At 42.1% G+C, this 22,078-nt stretch overlaps 3 protein-coding genes and 1 long non-coding RNA gene across 5 annotated transcripts in view; 2 read left to right on the forward strand and 2 right to left on the reverse strand.

Annotated features, from left to right (window-relative positions):
- The window catches only part of pik3c2g (phosphatidylinositol-4-phosphate 3-kinase catalytic subunit type 2 gamma), a 36,519-nt gene extending 35,511 nt beyond the window's left edge, over window positions 1–1,008 (reverse strand). Inside the window, exon 1 of one of the 2 annotated variants that reach the window (XM_038284657.1) lies at window positions 861–1,008. The gene's annotated coding sequence lies outside the window, so the exon portion shown is untranslated. The remainder of the gene's footprint in view (window positions 1–860) is intronic. The other variant, XM_038284658.1, reaches the window with a different exon arrangement.
- LOC119783245 lies at window positions 117–7,434 on the forward strand. Its single transcript, XR_005280767.1, has 6 exons — window positions 117–229; window positions 353–588; window positions 673–698; window positions 2,818–2,923; window positions 6,169–6,644; window positions 6,721–7,434. It is a non-coding gene; the product is annotated as an uncharacterized LOC119783245 (long non-coding RNA).
- Window positions 7,435–7,501: 67 nt separating this feature from the next.
- Window positions 7,502–11,703, forward strand: bncr (bouncer). Its single transcript, XM_038284652.1, has 3 exons — window positions 7,502–7,582; window positions 10,193–10,506; window positions 11,575–11,703. Exons 1-3 carry the CDS (start codon window positions 7,575–7,577, stop codon window positions 11,649–11,651), a joined length of 399 nt encoding a protein of 132 aa, XP_038140580.1. The 5' UTR covers window positions 7,502–7,574; the 3' UTR covers window positions 11,652–11,703.
- A 6,040-nt stretch (window positions 11,704–17,743) lies between these two features.
- The window catches only part of reln (reelin), a 177,776-nt gene continuing 173,441 nt past the window's right edge, over window positions 17,744–22,078 (reverse strand). Inside the window, exon 65 of the mRNA XM_038284654.1 lies at window positions 17,744–19,143. Within this exon, the coding sequence (XP_038140582.1) occupies window positions 19,047–19,143 (97 nt within the window). The 3' untranslated portion in view covers window positions 17,744–19,046. The remainder of the gene's footprint in view (window positions 19,144–22,078) is intronic.

Below are 22,078 nucleotides of genomic sequence, written 5' to 3' on the forward strand. Positions count from 1 at the left end.
GAAAACATGATTGCTCTGCATTAATTGTTTGCATTTAGTTCCTGAAAGCTGTTAATGACCAATAGATAGATTAATAATTGAGAAAGCCACTAATTCACTCCTCACTCAGGAATGTGGGAGAACAGGTTGAAGAATGGAGATCTGATTCTGTTCTGGATAGTAGTGACAGAAAGAGAGGAAAAGCAGGAAGACGGCTGACAGTGAAGCTCTCTGCAGATAATCACACACGGTGAGTTTCAACTGATTATTTGTTTTTCTTCCAAAGTCATCCTTTCCTCTCCTTTGACCACTATATTGTTTTTTTGGTGAATGTTTAATGTATTAAAGTCTGATTTGTTTGCCCCATTTGTAGAAGCAGTTATGGATCCTGATGCTTAAATCTTTATATGTTGGAAATGATGGCAGCTTCTATTTGAATGGGTGGGAGAGCTGCACAGAACAAAAACACCCAAACAACAAGAAAAGAAACAGAAAATGAATCAAACTACTACTTTTCCATCAACTCCAAATATAAAACCTGAATTCCCCGGATACTATGCTCTCATCCCACTGATAGTGCTCACATTGAGCGGATGTATAGTGGCATTGGTGAGAATCTGTCTACTTTATATTTAAATGCAATTAATATAGAAAAAAATTTTTTTTATAATAATGCTGTTTTTTATTTTTTAGGTGTTTTATATCAGAAAGAGAAGAAGGTAAGAACTTCGGATGCAAAACCAAATCCTTTCACACAGGAAATAAATAAAGCTTAAATCGAAACTAGCACCTGGGTCCTTTGATTCGCGTCTCTTTTGGCTCCGCCGTTAGGATTTGAAAAGGAAGAAAATAGCTTTAAAAATGTAAATATATTAACTGACCTGTGCTGTACGGGGGAAATCAAGCTCTTCCTTTTTTGTTTCAAGCGAAGCAGAAAGCTGCTCTGATGAGATCATTCAGTTCCACTCAGTTCTGTCAAAAACTCACAGCAGAAGCTCCGGTGTGAAGTCACAATCAACTCATTTCCTGTCTTTGGTGACGTAAGGCCTGGACATCCGGATGTTTATAAAAACAGCGCTATCTTTAAACGCCGGCAAAAAGATAATTACGTTTCCGTCAACTAACCAACCCGATACAGGGGTTTACCGTGGTTCATGAACGCAGCATGTATGCGTCACCAACGCAACACATCCGCTGGTTTGTTCTCACCGCTCACGCGCACAAGTTCAAGGAGGTCTGAGACCAGGGCCGCTGGGAGTCATTTAGAGCTGGGGTTGCTGGGAATTCTTATTTTTATTTTTGATAAAAGACCTATGAGCCTCTTTCAGAAGAGGATGAAGGCCACTGAAAAAATAAAGTTAACTGATTTTTAAATATTATTTCAGTTTAATATGGGAAAAAAGTCAGAATCCTGACTTTAATCTCAAAATTCTAACTTTTTTCCTTAGAATTCTGACTTTAATCTCAGAATTCTAACTTTTTTTCCTCAGAATTATGACTTTTATCTCAAAATTCTAACATTTTTCCTTAGAATTCTGACTTTAATCTCAGAATTTTGACTTTTTTCTCAAAATTCTGACTTTTTTTCCCTCAGAATTCTGACTTTAATCCCAGAATTCTAAAGTCAGTATTTTTCTCATTCTGTAATAAAATTTTAAATCAGCTAACTTTTTGTATTTTTTTCAGTGGCCCTAATCCTCTTCCGTAGTCTAAAGGCCTATTTAAAATACAATAAAAATACGAATATAAATCAAGTGAAACTGAAATGATTCCACTTGAGGAGTTCTTGATAGAGCAGACCGACAGACGATAAATCTTTTTTTTAATCTTAAATGCAAAATGTTTATATTTGTTTTACAATTTTTGTATGATTGCTGCTCAAAGGTTTGTTTGTCTTTCATATAAAGGCATATTTTACAGTCTCTAAACTTCAGTTAGCGATTAATCTATCACTGAATTAGTGGAAAATTATTACAATAATTGATTAATCACGAAGAAGAATTTGTGAACTCGTGTCGATTAGGGCTCAAAATAATGAAGTTAAATTCCAAATACACTCAATAGTGAAACAAATAAAAAGTAAAAATGATTTCCCAAAGAAATTTATAAATTTTTTTTTTTCAAATTTTATGTCCTTTTTAAAAACACTAATAAATTGAAATGGAAAGGATGGGAATTACCAGTTTGGGTACGACTAAATTATAAAGATTTTAAATTAATTTAAGGATATACTGGTGGTCAATTACAATATAAAATGAAAATAAACAGATTAAAAGCTAATTTTAATTTTTATCCAACCCTTGCACAATTGCATTGGAGAATAAATTGGATTTTTAATATTCCATAAGCTCTATATGAATAAGTAGAATTAAACAATTAGAAAAAGACAGATGGGACACAATTTGTAAAAGTAAAATCTGTAATTTTTCCTAATTCCAATCAAGAAATTGTGTTCAGCCATTAGCTTCACATATGGCTTGTTATCTTAAGTCAATCTTTACACATTGCTATGATTTACACAGAGAGTATTTATGTTAATTTGTCAAAATAAGTCAAACATTTAATAATTTACAGTTTCATCCATTTTTTTTTAATGGGAGCTACGATTTGTTTTATTAAAAAAAAAATCTCAGTAATCTGTATCTCAGTAACGCGAGTAGAGAGAGATTCCACTTTACTGAATTTTAAAGTCTGCTTAAATGTACTTTTTTTTATTATTTTAAGCTTGTTAAAGCCTAATTTTAGTTTAAGCATCCATGGGTAATTCCTTATTTCAATTATCTGTAAGGAGATATCCATTAGGTTTCGGTCTGCTCTCATAAATTCTTTTTTCTTCAGAATGGATGAGTTGCGGCACCGTCTGATTCCGCTGTACACCTACGACCCGGCAGAAGCACAGGAAGACTGGGGAGATTATGACAACGATACGGAGGAAGATCTGGCTGTAAGAAAAACACTCAATCCTGTTTTTTTTAATGCAGTGCAGTCAAATTAAACAGTTCTGTTATTAAAGTCTCAGATGCTGTTGTCATCGGCATAAATGCAGTACTTATTTTGCACTTTTAATGCATTTAAAGTGTTTTTGGGAGGATGGGATAACTGTAGAAAACACAACTTCTATAAGTATAAAACAAGAAACATCCATACTTTATCACATGTAGCTTAATTACCATCAGGGAGGTTCAGGTTTAATTCTGGCTGGATATTTCCCCCTCTACTTCACCTTTATTTATTTCAGAAATAGAAAAATGTTTTTAAATTGCTTGGTCCATCTTGTGAGGGATTAGACTTTTAAGCATACACTGCAAAAAATCAACATCTTGATAAGTAATTTTTTCTTAAAATAAGTGCATTTGTTCTTGAATTGAGGAGATAAAAGAGACATCTTGCCAATGGAACAAGACAATTTAGATTTTAAATAAGAAAACACAATTGCATTGTCTTATTTCAAGTGAATATTATCTAATTACCTTATTTTAAGAGTAAAAATACTGATTCCATTGGCAAACGACCTCATTTACCTACTCAAATCAAGGGCAAATACACTTAATTTAAGAAATTTGCACTTATTTCTAGATCGTTTTTCCAGTGTAATCCATGATCTTTTACCAAACTGGATTTCTAAGTCGTTTGATGAGTGCAATGCCAGGTAAGGTTAACTCGTTCAAAACTGTTTTGAATAGTTTTTAGGATCCCTGCCTGTTTCTAGCAAACATGACAGTGTGGGTTTACAATTGGGGGATTTTCTCATGCATGGTGGGGGCAGCGTAAACCCACATTTATCCCACTTATCACTCACAGAGCATCATTGCCACTGCAAAAAATGTAAATCTTAATAAGTCAATTTTTCTTAAAATAAGTTTATTTTTTCCTGAACCGAGGAGGTACGTGAGACACTGGACAATTTACATTTAAAATGAGAAAAAAAACTATTGCATTGTCTTATTTCAAGTGAGTTTTATCTACTTATCTTATTTTAAGAATAAAAATACTCATTCCATTGGCAAATCCTCTTACTTACCTACTCAAATTAAGAGTAAAAACACTTAATTTAAGAAATCTTTACCTATTTTTCTAGATTGTTTTTGCAGTGTGAGCGTTAAAAGGAATCATTAAAAAGAACCTTGTATCTACACCACCTATTACAGACTGGAAGCTGCAGGAACACTACTACTACTGTACAAAAGTTAAGCCAGCTACTGTAGAATGAGAGGTAACCATCCAACAGGAAGGATTCTGCTTTTACACAGATTTCAGCACAAAAAAACATTATTGACACAAAGATTCAGCTCTTTGCTGCTGATAACCAAAGTCATTTTTGTAGAAATCAAGTAGAGGCTTTTCACCCTAAAAGCATAGTGCTGGAAGCATTTTTTTTTTTTTGCTGTCAGTGGAACATTTTCCTTGCATAAAGTCTGTGAAATTCAGATCATTTAATTTGACCTCCAATGAGTTGGTTGATCGTTAAAACTTAGATACAATTGGTTGTGCAATTTTTTTTACGTGATAAAACAGACCAAAGTGTAGCTTCTGGAATGGCACCAAGCTTTTGACATTTCTTAATATTGACTAAAAGCAGAGCCAAGACCTGGAAATCAATGTTAGTTGTAAGTTATAATGATCTCCATCTGTATGCCAGGAAGTGGGGTTAAATATCTATCCTCAAATGCGCTGACCTTGTTAATAGACAAACTCTGTTTCCTCATGGTTGTGAAAATAAAACATCCTCCCACCTCTAACAGGCATATTTCTATATACCAATCAAATGCATTTTTTATAGATTACCACACACACTATTAATAAAAATATGTATTGTAACAAATAAATCCTTGTATTCTTTCCAATTACAATAAAGCTTCTTGTTGAAAGTTAACCTGACTCCGCCAGATGGATTTGCTCCGCATATCCATCTGGAAACCTTCCGTTGAAGTAAATTTGGGAAGTGGCGAAAATACTGGTTAGCTGATTGGCCTATGTTGGTGATAGACGGGCCAAATAAACCAATCAGATCAACGAAGCATATGACGTACTAACAGAGCGACGACGAAGAGGAGCCAATTGATAGATCAAACTCTTGCCGAAACCAGTCGGGAGAAGAGCAAAAACATCTTTTCCTCTGAGAAAAGCCTCCAGAGCAGTGTTTTGCTCTTCTTTCAGTGAAGAAATACTCTGTAATTCCGATAAAACTTGCTCGATAGCCACGCTAACGCTAGTTTCATCGGCTGAAGCCGCCATGTTCTTTAAACTGAACTGTCGCGCTTCTCGTTGCGTCACCCCAGGCTCACACCGACTCCGGTCTTACCGTTGCGGTGCGGTGGGTGCGGCGCCGCAGTGATTCCAAGTCATTAAAAAGACGTAAACCTCTCTCACCGGCTGCTGAGCTGTCCGGCTGCGGTTACCGAGACACTCCGGCGCTGCAGAAAATTCCGCAAGAAAGCTATCCTTGCGGCGTGCCGGAGCCCTCCGCAACAAGCTCTCGCAAAAATCCTTTATTTGGGCCGTGTTATCGCGTGAAGTTACGTGAACTCAAGTGAACTTCTGTTAAATCTCCGGACCTGTTGCCGGAGCCGCAGAGCCGCACCGCACCGTAGTCAAAATGGCGGTGTGAGAGGGAGTGTGCGGGAGTTGCGGTCTCCGTCGGCTCGGTAACTGCACCGGAGCCAGTGTGAGCAAGGGGTCACACCTCAACCCGCCTCAAAGCCAACGCTGATTGGACGTTCGTTTGGTGAACGGCTCCAAATTTTCTTTAACGGAAAGTAGCCAGACTGATCTGCGAGTGAAACCTTGAAAGCTCGCGAGATCAGGATGGTCTCACGAGGCTAGTTGAAAGTGTGATGCCACTGCAAATTGCCAACGAGTATTATCCTGATATTAGCCGGCATGTAATTGTGATTTTGACCCTGTGTAAACCAGTGGAAACATACTCAATAACCTTAAACTTGTGCTCATATTTTTTTATTTTTCAAAATCTCCACGTTTCCTCTATTATCAGTACACAATGAAAGCATCTGTTCAAGTGTTTCTTTGTAAGACCCAGTGGGGTAAAACATTCCTGCATAAGATGGGTGCAGGATTTTTAATTGTACCAAACATTCAGTTTGTTTGCAATGTTTAATGAAGTCATATTGTTAGAAGTGACGTATAATTGAAAGATCGCCTCCAATATTTCTATTTTTAATTTCTTTCCAGGAACCTTTGTGCAAGGAGTCACAGCTGTCGTTAACCTCTGACTACGGATCATAATTTCAAGAAGGAGGAGCTCGATTAAGAAACTGAATCTAGACTAATTTCAGTGCAAGGCACCGACTGGCAATAATGGAACAATCAAAACCAACCTGATGCAGCTTGAATTGTTCTGTTCAACAATGCAGTGATTTGTTGTATTGGCCACCAGGTGGCACTGTAGACATTTGCCTTAATAATGTTATTTTTTTGCTTGCAATGCCGCACAAAATGTTTTCTTTCACAGCACTGAATATGATTTAGTTTTACAGGAATAAACTGAAAGATTAAAGCTGGTTTGAAAATTTTGTTTAGCAACCAATAGTTACCTGCAATGGGTTTTAAGACACACCTGTTTGTGATTGGATATCAGTCATATTTTAATTAATTAGGGGGGGAGAGGCTTCCATTTACAGGATGATGGAGCTGCAGAGAAAAAGAAGGTGAGGAACAAACTCATACAAATGCTTTAAAACACTAACTTATCTGAAGTTAATGGGTTTTTTTCTGTTTCATCAGAATGGACATCCAGCCATCCATCCTTAGCTGGAACCTGACCTCTACTCTTTTGCTTTCTTCTCTGCTCCTTCCTGCTTTAACTGCAGCCAGCCTCCTTTGTAACTTCTGTCCCCTGCAGCACAAAAGCAAGTCCTGCACAAATATCACCAGCGAGTGTCTGCCCCACCAGCACTGCTCCAGTTCCCGGGGCCGGTATGGCTCAGTCCACGTCCTGTCCTCTCAGGGCTGCTTGGATGCCAAACTCTGCGACTCCCATGAAATGATCTCCTATCGGGGTGTGGAATACAACATCAGTCACACCTGCTGCTGCAGAGACGGATGCAACCATGTGCCACAGCCCAGCACCAACCTGCTGGAGCTGCTTGGGATGAACAAAGATAATCCAGAGTATAACACCAACACTCGAATAAAGCGGGAGCTTTGGGACTCATGTGTAAACTATACAAACTATTTCCTTTAAATCATAGTTTAAGGATTAAGACTGAGGGGAGGCCTGTTAACCACAGGAACTTACTTTAGCGTCTAAAAGCCGACTAACATTTAGTCAGATGTTTGAATGCTTTGTAACTTAATTTTAAATTGTGAAAACATTGGAGAAAATGTATGTTGCGGTTTCTGATTATATTCCAGAGAGAAGAGGTTGGATTTGTCATGCTTCCTCCTGGTATACTGTGGCCACTGGCCCATGCTGATGAATAAAGGCATTGTAATTAAGCCCCAGTGTAGTCTGGTGTATTAAAAGCAGGTGTGTTTGGAAGGTGTGACCTTTTTTTGTAGAGACATTCAGAGAGGAAGCAAAGTTTCAACAGTGAAATCTCTGAAAAGTTTTGCTTGGTGGATTTCCAATCTCTGAAATGGCTGGGTAAGTCTACCAAAAAGCTGCATCCACTTTCTAACTTTATAAACTGTAACACTAGTATAGCAGGGACATTGGTAACACCTGAAATTAGATTCTGAGACACTGAATCTGGTAAACTTCCTTCATACAGTTGGTAGAAATATGTAAAATGGAATTGAAGAGTTATTTATTTATTTTTTTTGTTGCTGAGAAAAAGGTAAAATTAAGGTATAAAGAATATAATTAAGCCTTTTCATTTATTTCAAATGTCATTGTTATGCCTTGGATGAAATACTAATTGGCAAACTAACCTTTTTATACACTCTGAGTTTCAGAAGGCTTAAGATTTGGATTTTTGCATGTTATTAGAAATGTAGAGGCCAGTATTTTAACACTGTTAATGATATATTATCTATATAACCACAAACTTTGATGGTCCTGAATTAGTCAGAAAAGGCAAACATGAAACTGGAAAATGAGCTATTTTAAACTACTCGGCTGTGTTGCCTTAAACCAGTTTGGTAATCAGTTAAATGCATTCAAACCAGATCTTTGCACTAATACTCTTACTATTAAATTAAATTAAATTTAAGAGTAAGATTTAGTAAAATTTAACACTGAATGGGTATTAAATAAAATTTTAATTTCTTAAAAAAAAAGATTGATATACCATCACAATTTTACAATTTCTTCCCTTTGTTGCAAATTGGGGCATTGCTTAAGTCAGGGATGCTCATGTTCAGTCCTCAAGAGCTACTATCCTTCAACGTTTTGATGCACCCTATTTTAACATGCCTAACTCAAATGAGTCTCATTATGATGCCTCTGCTGAGCTAAACGAGGGGATTGAGCCTTTAGATTCAGGTGTGTTAGAAAAGACGTGCATCTAAAAAGATCCAGGATGGTAGCTCTTGAGGACTGGACTTAAACACCCCTGGCTTAAGTAAATAAAGCAAGAAAAAAAACCTAAGGATTATTTTACTATGAAAAAAGATAACCTAAAAAAACTTTTCAAAAGTTCCGTAAAAATTCAAAACAAATATCCACTGGACTTGGTTTCCAAGATTTGAAGACGTTTCTCCACCTCTCCAGGAAGCTTTCTCAATTCAAATTTTCAAAAGTTGGAATAAACCACAAAAAAATCCAAAACCTAACCCTTAAAACGGCAAATTAAAATGTTTAATAATTGAACTTTATTGAGCTCGGTATTAACCTAGCAGTGGGCTGCTGTTGTGCAGCGCCTGGGGAGCAGTGTGAGGTTAAAGGAATAGTACACCCAAAACATGATTAGCCTTCATTTTCTACTCGCCCCCATGCTGAAAAACACTCTGGAGTACCTTTTTGATATCTCAAATGCATCTGGAGATCTGGGAGGCTTCTTGCTGTCTGCTGACATTCAAATAATGGAGGTCTATGGCGCCCGAGACAGAAAGGTCCATAAAAGTCCACAAAAAACGTGTCAATATTCCTCCATACTGCTCGTCCAATGTATTCCAAGTGTCCTGAGTGGGTAGCATCCAGAATTTACTCGAAACGAAGTCATTTAGAATGTTTTTAGAGCATAAACAGTAGTGTATAGGATTTCCTAAAAGCGCGCGCCTGCGAGTTCACGAGTCTACGGAAACCGCGGCAGACCAAACCAGATGAAAGTGCGCATTCAGCTCGGCAAAGAACTCATGCTCTTCCTCAACACTGAAGTCCTCAGACATTTTTCTTTCGTTGTTTCTTTCTTTGCACAGGTAAACAGCACATTTCTTCTTCTACGCTTGCATTATCGGCAGAGCAGACGCTGAATGCGCACTTTCATCTGGTTTGGTCTGCCGGGTTCCGTAGCGTCGTGAACGCGCAGGCGCGCGCTTTTAGGAAATCATATACACTACTGTTTATGCTCTAAAAACATTCTAAATTACTTCGTTTCGAGTAAATTCTGGATGCTACCCACTCAGGACACTTGGAATACATTGGACGAGCAGTATGGAGGAATATTGACACGTTTTTTGTGGACTTTTATGGACCTTTCTGCCTCGGGCGCCATAGACCTCCATTATTTGAATGTCAGCACACAGCAAGAAGCCTCCCAGATCTCCAGATGCATTTGAGATATCAAAAAAGTACTCCAGAGTGTTGTTCAGCATGGGGGTGAGTAGAAAATTAAGGCTAATCATGTTTTGGGTGTACTATTCCTTTAAGGGTCTTTGCTCAGAGACCCAGAGTGGAGGCTGTGGGGATTGAACCGGCTACTTTCAACCTTCTCAGAGCACAAGCGCACCGCTCTAACCATTAGACCAGCACTCCTTTTTATTTTCTTCTTTTTTTCAATAAAGCATGACTGGAACACTGTTATATATTGAAGGAAATATCACAGCAGTGTTAAAAATCCTGGTCATGAGTTGTTTTTCCAATGGCATCAGAAGAACTATTGTAGAAATGATTTAAACTCTTATTTTCACTAATGTTAATTTTGCGACACTATGACTTGGTTTAAATGCTTAGAGGCTGTGGTATTTTAAAAAGCGTGACAATTAGAAACTGCCTTTACTGAAACCTCACTTGATCGAAGCATGAGACAGAATAACTGAGGTACAATTAAGGTTTCTTTGCAGTCCGCCCTTCATCTGTATTTGTATTTCCCAGGCAGAACGTGTTGCAGCTCCTGCCTCTTGCTGTCTTGTGCCTTCATCTTCTTCTGCCCTCGTCGCTCTGTGAGAATCTGAAATGCTACTTCACCCCCATCCTGGAGAAGGAGAAGAAGATTGAACTTTCAGTGACGGAGTGTTCTCCAAACGAGGTGTGCTTCCACGCGCTGGGTCATTTCGGAAACTTCACCGCCTTGTCGGCAAGGGGGTGCCTGCCAGAGAAGAACTGTGGAAAAGCAAACAGCATCCGGTTCAGAGGAGCAGCCTACGCCATGACCTACGAATGCTGCGACTGGTCGTACTGTAACTCAGGTGTCACGATGAAACCTTTTAATTTCCTTGTAATGCTTGTGACTGTCTCCATGATGGCCAGTTTCAGTGAATGAAGTAATGTTCATGTCAGTTAAGGGGTGAACACCCAGTCTGAAAACTCAGGTGTGCACCATCGTAATACTAGAAATGTTTTTATTCTTCCTTCTGTTCTTAATGTTCATGTTTTTATGCCACAATCTATAAATAAATATTTCACACAAGAAATTTATGCTGTGAAATTATAAAGCACCAAAATCCAGGTCAGATAAACTTGGTCACACATGAAGTATCATTTCTGACTAATATGTAAAACTGCAATAAGGTGAGATTCTGTTTTATGGAAGTCACAGTACTATTACTCCCTGGGTGTCGTTTTGCACAAATTCACTATAGTCACTCTTTACTTTTTATGTGATTTTTTTTTTTTTTTTTTTTTTTTTAAATGTGAAAGAAGGGGGGGTTGCACTGTATTGCACAACAAAATCTTTTTTTTTTTTTTGTCTTGCTTGGCCAAAGGCAATATCGCATTCGTTTTATAACTGATTTCCAAAAAAAGTAAAAAAAAACAAAACAATGGACTTTGTTTCCATGGCTGAAGAAATTTTGCTTCCTGGATGGGAAGTAAAAAGTCTTCAACCTTGGAAAGGTTTTTTTTTTTTTTATGACTTTGACCTGGATGAATCTTCACCAGCATTTATAACTGAATCTTTGCAATTTAGCAGATCTAATAGTTTTGAGAATTTCTTCATAAAGATAAACCTTTCACAGCAATACAAATCTTGCCACAGATTTACCATAGATTTATGAATGGATAAAAAAAAAAGTCTTGGATAATTGTTCCTTAACATAAGATGAAATTAGTTAATCAAGCTTAGATCTAGAAAAAAATATTTCAGTCATCAAATGAATAAAATTTGTAAATGTTTTTAAAGGAAATGTTAAATTGCATGAGATAAATTTATATTTTCTTTTGTCTAAATTTGGAACGTTTGCTTCGGATCATTGTCCTGGCGGAGGGGGAACCTACACTCAAGTCTCACATTTTTGTGCCTCTCATTTTTGTTCTAGACCAAGCTCCTAATCCCTGCAAAGGAAAGCAATCCTGCAGCATAAAACCATCTCCAGAGACGGCGTGTTCAGGGTGAAGTGTGGGTTCGCTTCTTCCACGATTTCCTTCTTTCATTTCTCCCAATAAAGAAAGAATGGCAACAGATTTGTCAATGAATCTTCTCAGCATTTTTTTTTTTACCTAAAAATAATTACTTGCATGTTTCTGCAACGACACTTTGATTTTCCTTTGTAGTCTGAAACATTTGGCAATAGATTTCAAACATGTTTGCTTCCTAGTAGTTTGTAGCTAAGAGGTGAAAGGAACATTTTTCCTGGCCAAAAAAAAGGTCACTCACTCTAATACTTTGTTGGACCGCCTTTAGCTTTGATTACGGCACGCATTCGCTGTGGCATTGTTTCGATAAGCTTCTGCAATGTCAAAAAAATTATTTCCATCCAGTGTTGCATTAATTTTTCACCAAGATCTTTTTTTTTTTTTTAACAGTGTCCTGTCTGGCAAGGTGGCAATAAGAATAATTGTCTTGATGCCAAAAGGAGCCCAACAGATTTTACTTTCACAAGTGTAGCGGTATCACAATTGCCATATTGCTCCACTTGTTTCATGTATATAAATTGCTTTATTATAATTATGCAGGGAGTTTTACAGTTCATATGGACACTGCAATGTAAGTAGAGCAGAAAAACAGAAGAAGAAAGTAAAAGAAAAAAACAGGACAAAAGATGAAAGAAAGAGGAGATAGGAAGGAGACAATGACAAAACATTTTCAGTCTGCTTCAACACCTGTAATGAGATGGAGAAAAAAAAAAAAAAGAACAGCACAACCAAAAAAACATGGTACGAGGTATACAATAAAGCAAACACCTTGAAACTATCGCTAAAGTAATATTAAGTCTGACATGTACTCTGTGTTACCTGAAGATATGAATGTGGAGTTTCTGTTTGGAAGTGAATCTCTAAGTACCTGAAGCCTAGCACCTGTAGTTGTTTGTGAGGGTGAACTTGTGCATGTAAAGTTTTAACCATAGAAAAAATGCTCAATAGTGGTTGTGGAGAGCCGGAGAGGCACACCCCCCAGAGCACTGAGTCCAGCGCCGGGAGACCCAAAGCCCCAGGCGCCCAAGGGGACCCCAGAAGCGAAGGCACCAAGGCGGGGCCAGCCCCGGAAACCAGACCCCACCAAGGCAGGAGGACAGACAGCCACGAAGAAGCCCCCAGCCACCGCCATGCCGGCGCCCCGGGGAGCCGCGGGGACGAGTCCGCGGGCCCCGCCGGCAGCCGGCCACCCCGAAGTAGGGCCGGGCACCGAACACCAGCCCCCCCACGGCGCCGACCGAAACGCCCCAGCACCACAGAGCACCGAAACACGCCCCGCCCCCCAGCACCAAGCCCCGGCGACCGGCCGCAACACCCACCGCGACCGCACCACCCAGGAAAACACTCAGGCGGCCCCGGCCGGGGCCCATGCGCATCCGCCGCGAACCGGCCGCAAGCGCCGCGGGACCCCCCCAAAACGCCCCCCCGGCCCAAAGCGCAGCCCCACCCCAACAAGACCGATGCCAACAGCGCGCAACGAAACACACCGCGCACAGAATCAGCCCGAGAGCAGAAAAGCCGCCCGGCGCAAAACCGCAAGAAGAGCAGACCGCAGCCGGCGCAACCACCCCCCCCAGCAGCCCGAGGGGCAGCACAAAGCCAGAGCGGAGCGAACCGCGCCGCCCCCCCACCGGACGAAGCCGAAGCAGCCCAGCCACGTCCGCCGCCCGCACCAGGCCCTGACACGCGGCCAGAGCAGCTCCGCCGCCCCGGCCCCCCACCACGCACCGGCCATAGCCACTCCAGGCCCCCACCCGCCGCGATCAGCGGGAACAGAGCAGCCCCGCCATGCCTCCAGGAGGGAAAACCCCCCCGAATACCCAGCCAGCCCGCCCAGACCGGCCCCCCAACACTACCCCCGCCGGAGCCGCCCGGACCCCCACACACCAGCAGCGCGCCGCCAGCAGGACCCCCACCCAGCAGACCCGCCCGCCCCCCGAGAAAACAGACATGCCAAACCCCCCAAAGAAAAAAAAAAAAAAAAAAAAAGGGAGCCCCCACAATGCGACAGCGGACACCAGACACCGACCCACCCGCAACCGCTCCCCCCCACCGAGGAAGAGAAAAAAAAGAAAACACAAAAAACTTAAATAAATAGGTAAATAAATTAATTAATAATTACAATTAAAATAAATAGGCAAGAGGAGAAGTGCGAGCGGAAAAACCGGAGCCCAAAACAGGACCCAAGACCCGCACCCCACCATGCCGTGCAGCTCCCCCCCCCCGAACCGATACCACAGAACCGGCATAGGAAAGAAACACCGCCCAGGAACCGGCATCGTAGCGAAGGCACCGGCACCGACCCCGAAAATCCCCGAACAACACCCAGCCCCACCCCGAAGCGGATCCAGTCCCAGGCCCCAGGGATCCGAGGCCCCAAGGGCACCAGATCCCCAGACAGGAGCCCCAGCAAAGCCCCGGCCGGCCGGGGCCAGCGGAGAGGCCGCCAGGAATGAGCCAGCAGTCCCCCGGGCATCCACCCCCAGCTCCACCAGTGCACCGGTGAGCCCCGACGCCAGCCAGCGGAGGGAGAGCAGGACGGGGGGAATGGGCTCCGCACTTAGCGGAGACTTGAGATGTATTTGGGAGAGGGTGCGGTTGAGACCCCAACCTGGGAAAGAAAAAAACACAAAAAAAAAACACACCATCTCAATCATGCCTTCCCTCCCTAGTGCCCCCACTCGTACCACAGGAAAAAAAAAATTGAATAAAATAATAATAATAATAAATAAAGAAAATAACGCGGACACACATTCACACATAACACTCACATCCAATAATACCAGGACCAAAAACCCGGTGACACCGGTGGTCGGTCCCAGGACTATCGGATGACCCCATAAGTGAACCTAAAATCCGGATGTGAGGGGAGGGGAGCGGCGACACCGCCACACCAACCCATCTCTTTCCTGCTTCAAGCTCGGCCCCCCACCCCGCACACGGACCGGACCACCCCCAGCAAGAGCCCCCCCCGGGACCGGGGCCCACCCATCCCGTGCCGGCCGCCCAACCAGAACCGCCCCCCCCCCCCCCCCCCGAAAAGAAAGAAAAAAAAACCTTCAACCAGGCACTTCATGCCCCTCCATCCAACCTTCTTTGGGGAGAGCAGAGGTGACAGCCCCGCCACCAGCAGGCCACCTAGGCCCCGCAGCCAGCCCCAGCCAAAACCACGGACCAGGTGGCCCGCTCTTCCTCCAGGCCCCAGACTCCAGGCGGCAGCCGGAGAACAGGGTTGTGAGAAGACCCCGATCCTCACTGCGCCCGCTCGAATGTGGTGTTGTTGCGTGTTGCTCTCAGATGCAATTAAAACTGGGAGTACCAAGAGGGAGTGTCCGGCACACTCCACCCCCCCTCCAGGAGATAGACGGTGCCAGCACACCCCCCCCCCTTCGACAACCCTCAACCCTCAATGTCTAGATGCGAGAGGGGATGGAGGAGGCCGACCGTGGTGAGGCCCATAAAATAAGCCCCCCCCCCGGTGGCCCTGACCCCCACCCCCCGAAAATGCCCTACATAGATGTGTGTTGTGAAAATGATGTAGATGGAAGTGTCTAAAATGCAAAATAAAATTGGTGTGGGGGACGTCATCAGAAGGTGTGGCCCTCCAGTAACGACCCCCTCCCCAAAAACCTACATGTGTGTCCGAGTGATGGAGCAGGCAGAGGGAGGATTTCGGGGATGGGGAGCAAAGGACTGGGGTGCTTGCTGCACTCCCAGGGAGCCAGCTCCCCCGCTGACTCCAATAGGCACCCCCGTTCCCCGAGAGCCCCCCCAGAGAAGGGGGCCCCACCAGTTTTCACCAAGATCTTACATTGATGATAGAGTCTGACCGCTGCGCAAAGCCCTCTCTAGCACATCCCATAGATTCTCAATGGGATTGAGGTCTGGACTCTGGTGGCCAATCCATGTGTGAAAATGATGAGTCATGCTCCCTGAACCAGTCTTTCACAATTTGAGCCCTATGAATCCTGGCATTGCCATCTTGGAATATGCCTGCGCCATCAGGGAAGAAAAAGTCCATTGAGTTGACCTCATTCTTTGAGCACATACTGTTGCTGAACCCAGACCTGAGCAACTGCAGCAACCCCAGATCATAACACCGCCCCCACAGGCTTGTACAGTAGGCACTAGGCATGGTGGGTGCATCACTTCACCTGCCTCTATTCTTACCCTGATCAGGGGCGGGTTTAGGAAATTTGGGGCCCTAGGCAAAAACAGGCATGGGGCCCTCTGAATTGACCCATTATAGAGATACAAAGATGTTAATAGAATAGACATCCATTCTTTGTTCTAGGTTTTGTCCCTCTCTTCTTGTCCCTTTTCTTGTTTTCCTCTCTGTGTTTTGTACTCATCTGACTTTTCATACTGTCTCAAAAGGAATGAAAGATTTTTTTCCAATCACTAAGCTCACTTAGCCGATTGCGCCTTCATGCATTTCCAAAGACCCGACGGCAAAAGTAAATAATAGTTCTTTTTTCCACTGTAGACAAGCCATGATCTGCTTATCTGTTCTCCATTTTTCATTTGGATGAAATAATAGCTGCATGAATCATGACAGCAGACAAGATAGAGGAGAGCAGGAGGCGGGGTTACCAATCTACTTGCTCTGGAGAGCAGAGTTCGCTGCTTTTATATGTTGTCGCCAAAGTCTCCACTAACAAAAAAAAGTCGCTAGATTTGGCACTAGGTGTTTTTCTGGAATAAATGCACTAGAGGGGTCTAAAAAGTTGCTAAATATAGCAACAAAAGATCTAAGTTGACAACGCTGCTCTTCGCATTGTTTGTTTTCAACTGGTTTGCTGCTGTCTGTTTGGACCTTTCTGAACATTTGCAGCAAATTGACTGATCCAATGTGGTGGACACCGAAGGGGGGCAGAGACACACTTAATATTATAGTTTCATCAAAAACATAGTTAATGTGCACAAATATATTAAAAATACATACTTTATGGGGCCCCCAGGAACTTGGGGCCATAGGCAACTGCCTAGTATTGCATAATGGTAAATCCCCCCCTGACCCTGATTGGCCCATCACTCTGGAACAGGGTAAATCTGGACTCATCAGACCACATGACCTTCTTCCATTGCTCCACAGTCCAATCTTTATGCTCCCTAGCAAATTGAAGCCTTTTCTTCCGGTTAGCCTCACTGATTAGTGGTTTTCTTACGGCTACAAAGCTGTTCAGTCCCAATCCCTTGAGTTCCCTTCACATTGTGCGTGTGGAAATGCTCTTACTTTCAGTATTAAACATAGCCCTGAGTTCTACTGTTTTTCTTCGATGTGATCGCCGATCACGATCATTCAGGATTTTTTTTCCAGCCAAATTTCTTCCTTGAAGATGATGGGTCCCCACTATCCTTCCAGTTTTTAATAATGTGTTGGACGGTTCTTAACCCAATTTTAGTAGTTTCTGCAATCTCTTTAGATGTTTTCTCTGCTTGATGTATGCCAATGATCTGACCCTTCTCAAACTGACTAACATCTTTTCCACGACCATGGGATGTGTCTTTCCACATGGTTGTTTAGGAAATGAGAAGCAAGTCATTGCACCAGTTGGGGTTACATAACTTTTTGCCAGTTGAAAGATAATCGCCCATGCAGAAATTATCCAATAGGATAGTGTTGCGCCGATGCCATTTTTTGGCCCCGATACCCGATACCTGGCTGTGCAGTATCGGCCGATACCGATACCATAATAATGTAAAATTATTGCCATCATGGCTTTGTCAAACTGCTGCCTACCTTTGTGAAGCAGGAAAAAATCGAATACAAAGTGAATCCAGTAGAACTTTTTATTGCCTACCAGGAATGGGTGACAATAGTTGAATAAACTTTTGGCGCTCAAAATGGTATCGGTGCCCTATTTGTTGGTACTCGCCGATACCGATACCACCATTTTAGGGCAGTGTCGGGGCCCCGTCCGATACTGGTATCGGTGCAACACTACAATAGGAGGCTCGTACCTATTTGCTTAGTTGAATCCAGGTGGCGACTTTTTTTTTTTGGCCAGGCAGTGTAGATAATACACAGGCTTTAAGGGAAGGAGGGAAAAAAATGTGACAAGATGTACATTTTGAGGTTCAACAGTTCTTTATTTCCCTTTAATAAGGCTGCTGGGTCTCCCCATAGTGGATATACATATATATACAGGAGATTGCTATACTGGAGTTACACGGAGGGCAGAGGGTCCATATTACACAGACTTCCAAAAACAACACTAGTAGAGCCTCACCTCCAGGTTTACAGAAATCGGCATAGAGAGAGAGGAATATGGGAGGAAACGGCACAATTATAGAGGAAAGAGAAGGAAGAGGGGAGATGTTGCTGTCCGAGAGCCTGACTCGACTGTTTAATAACTTAACACTTGAAAATAACATACAGATTTCACGCACAGTGCATCTTAAATAGGTTAGGTGAAGAATCATTTACCATAAATATCTGTATTTTTGAAAATCAATATATATATAAAAAAGAAAGATAAAAAAAAAAAATCAGTCTTAATTTATTTCCCATAATTTATTTTTTTCATTTTCGTGCAAATCTTTTCCTTCCTTCTCTGGTTGTTGAGGTTTTGTGCTCCTTGCTCACACTTTAACCAAAGACGACAAAAAAAAAAAAGAAAATGAGAAGGGAAACAAAACCCAGCTTATCCCCAGTCACCCCCGCCCCCCCCCCCCACATAATATCATATGAATTAGTAGAAAACGAACAAACAAACGGAACACCACTTATCAACTTATCACAAAATTAATCCACAAACACACAGAACACCAAGAACACTGTATTTTTTTCTTGTTTTTCATCTTTTTGCTCTTTTTTTCGTTTGCCTTTTTGAAGTTTCTTCTTTGTAATTCCTCCTTATGGTCGCTGTGTGTCCTCCTGGCATACTGTTTGGCAGCTTTGGAGGGGCCCTCCCTCTCCCTCGGTGGCTCAGTGGAACTGGGAGGCTACCTTCCAACCAGCTGGTAAGTTCAGCAGTGATATATCATCTTATAATTTCACAGTGTGGTAGGAAAAGAGGGAAAAAGGTGATGGAGGTGGCCTGAGGGAGGGGTACCGCATGTGGTATTAGGATCTCAAGGAAAGACGGCAACAATAACGAAAACAAAATAGAAAAATGGACGGTCTTTTCTGGAACATGAAAGTAAACCAAATGTCTGCTTTAGTCCTTTGCTAGTAGAAGTATGATTCTTGCCGATCTGTTTGGTGGAGAAAGCCACGGCTCGGTGAAGAATGTGGCGGCGAATGGAAAGAGAGAATCCACCGATGGACGGGTCACAACAGGGTGATATGCGGTCAGGAGGATAGGGATGTGCAAGGCAGGGTGATGTGTGATTGGCTGCTCAGAGATCCCTTCTTGAGGGTGGGGGTAATTCAGGCTTGCTGCTGCAGTGCCCGCCGCTTGCGGCTGTAGTAGTGACGCATCCCGGTCTGTCTGGCAAAGCTCATCATGTAGTTTTGTTTACGCGTGCTGTAGGGAGACAAAGTCAGTGAAAGGAGAAGGGAGGGAGAAGGAGGGATGTGGAAATTAGTGAGAACGTAGAGCAGAATACAACTTCCCAAGCTCTCACTCGGCAGATCCAATCATGCAGACACACAGATGGGTAAATGGAGTTTCAACAACCTCTCACCTTTACGTTCATGCGTTCGTTTTCAATCAACCATGACCTCAAACACTGAACATCTACTTAGATCTCATGGCTCAGGGAATAAGTGGTGCTACTTTGGATTTTCTCTATATTCTACACCAATGGAAGGCAAGATAAAGACGATGAAACAAGTAAGTACGACTGTTGTCAAGACAAGACAATACACAAGGACCACAGATATTCTTACATAAATAAAAGAGGTTAACTCTGACACTAAGTGTTTGAGGTCAGAGTTAAAAAAAGAAGAAAAAAAAGAGCAGGGGCCTGAGCATTACGGGTTTTAAGATTACAGTAGCTTGCTGAACTATTAAAACTCCTAATGTTTTTTTTTTCTTTTCAGATTGACACATTAAAAACACAAACTTCAATATTTTACTGGGATTTTATTACTATTAACAAAATGAAACAAATTAGAAATGGAAAGTTGTTCTTGCATCTGAGCCATGGCTCAAATGCAAGAACCCAACATCGTGGAGTCCCTAATCTGGCCGTAAAAGAAGAGTGGCAAGAAAAAAAAAATGTTAAAGAAAACCAAAAGACAGACTTCCAGTTTTCTGTTAGTCATGTAGGGGGTAGCATATATGTTTCAGAAGATGCTCTGGTCAGGTGAGACCAAAAATAATCTTTTTATCCTGCATGCAACACTATGGTCCTGATCTTCCAAAGGTTAGCGTGTCTTAAGACAGATGCAAACATGTTTGTAAGCATTAAGCAGAGGAAGATGCAAAGTGATCCGTGTTTGCAATTCAGCCAACAGGGTATGCAAACCATTCTTTTTTTTTTTTGTTGCATCAGATTATCAGGAATCCAGTTTGTGTGGTCTGTTTTTGTGTTTCCTTTCCTCCTCCACCAGGTGGTGCCCCGTCCTCATTGGCTCTCCCTGCACACCTGCAGCTCATTGCCTCATTACCTGTGGAGGGTTCTTAAGCTGCTGACTGCCACTACCTCGACGCCAGAGTGTTTGCCAATACTGGGTACTCTAGCCATGTTTAGTTTAGCAGAGTCTAACCTGAGTTTTTGTTTGCCAGTTTGGGGTTCTCCAGCCAAGCTGGGTTTTGCTGAGTCAAACTGAGTTTTTTGTCAACCTGAGTCTTAACTTTGTTTTTTTGTCTTTGCCTCTCGGCAGGAAGTCATCCTGCAAACTGGATTTTTTTCGGACCTTCTCTCTCTGGAAGGATCAACTGAGCTTCTAACTGAGCTGGGGTTCCAAACAGAGGTCGTTTGAGCTTCACACCGAGCAAGGGTTATATCTGCACCACACCCCGTTCAAGTACCGCAGGAAATCTGAGTGGCAGTCAGCTTCTCCGTTCACCAAGGAACAACCGCAGTCTGAGTAAAAACCCTGTCCGCCCAACACCAAACTGTGTGGAACATTCCACACAGACTGGATTCCATAAAGGACACCTTTTTCTGGAAAAGTGAGTCTGCAACCTATTCCTCCAATTCTAACCAAAGAATCAAATTTCCCACTGAGCCTGAACTAACCGCAGTGTCTTCCCCTCACTTTCCAGTTCCGGTTTGACAGTGTTCAGAGCAGCACTGGACTCATCTCAATATTATTAATAAACCTGTTAAACTTTTCCCGAGTCTCTCTGTTTGGTCTTCTGCATTTTGGGTCAGACCTTTAATTAAATCAAGACACAGATCATATTCTAATGACCAAATATTACTTAGTATGATAATTTTTTTATATTTATTATTGCCTACAAATCTATGGCTATGAAGCTCATCTTTCTTTTTAATTTCAAACTGCCTGTCAAACACATAATATGCTCATTTTATTGGGCCTGACCAATATATCTGACCATATAGTAAATAAGAATGCAAAAAGATTTATGTTAAAAATCAAAATAAACTCAATTTTGTTTCACTTAGTACACTGCTTCACTTGTACATTTTATTATTCTGGTCTATCACATAAAACCCCAGTAAAACGACTGAAGTTTGTAGGTGTTATGTGTAGAAATCCTTTAAAACACCAGGCAGTAATAATACTTTTGCAAGGCACTGAAAATTAAAAACTAAAAAATAATAAAAAAGCTGCAGAAGATCACTCTTGCTTAGCCTGTTTATTGCCTCTTCCATCCAGTAGGGCGGTGCCAGTGAGCCAGGAGTACAGCCAGGGCAGGCAGGGGGTCTCTGTGAAGCGGGTGGGTGGACGAAGGAATGTGGGGGATGGTGTTTGCATGTGCATGATGGCCGATGCTCGTGGTAGTGGAAGTGTTAGGAATGGCCGGTGGATTATTATGTTAAGAGATCGATGAAATGAGTGCATCTTTGTGCATTTCTGACATCTAACCAGAAACCAAATGGTAATAAAAAGGAAGCTCCTGGCCTACAAGACTTGCTGTTGTTGTTGTCTTCAGACAAACAGACAAACAAACAGCCAAAGTGGGGGAAAAAAAGGATGGAGAGTCGTTGCAACAGTTGATCCGCAAAGCCATACAGGAAAAACAAAGCTATCAATTAATCTCATAACCAATAATGCAAGATTTTTAGACTAGTGTGAGGAGGTAGCAGACTTCCCTTATTCAAACTAAATACACATAAGGTTTTTTTTCTGCATTGAATTTTTTTTTTTTAGGTTACAAAAACGTTAGAAGATTGCTTTGGAGCTGAGGATCCTGTCACACTTTGTCGATTTAGCCAGGGTATGCCTGACGTAACAGAATCTCCTAAAACGCTGGCATACACTAAACTTTCTATATATTTTTTTTTATTTTGGGTGTATATGTAGCGTATTCATAACGAGTCCAG

The sequence above is a fragment of the Cyprinodon tularosa genome, unplaced genomic scaffold (assembly GCF_016077235.1).
Source record: "Cyprinodon tularosa strain WSP-4 unplaced genomic scaffold, ASM1607723v1 ctg200, whole genome shotgun sequence".
Lineage (NCBI taxonomy): Eukaryota > Metazoa > Chordata > Actinopteri > Cyprinodontiformes > Cyprinodontidae > Cyprinodon > Cyprinodon tularosa.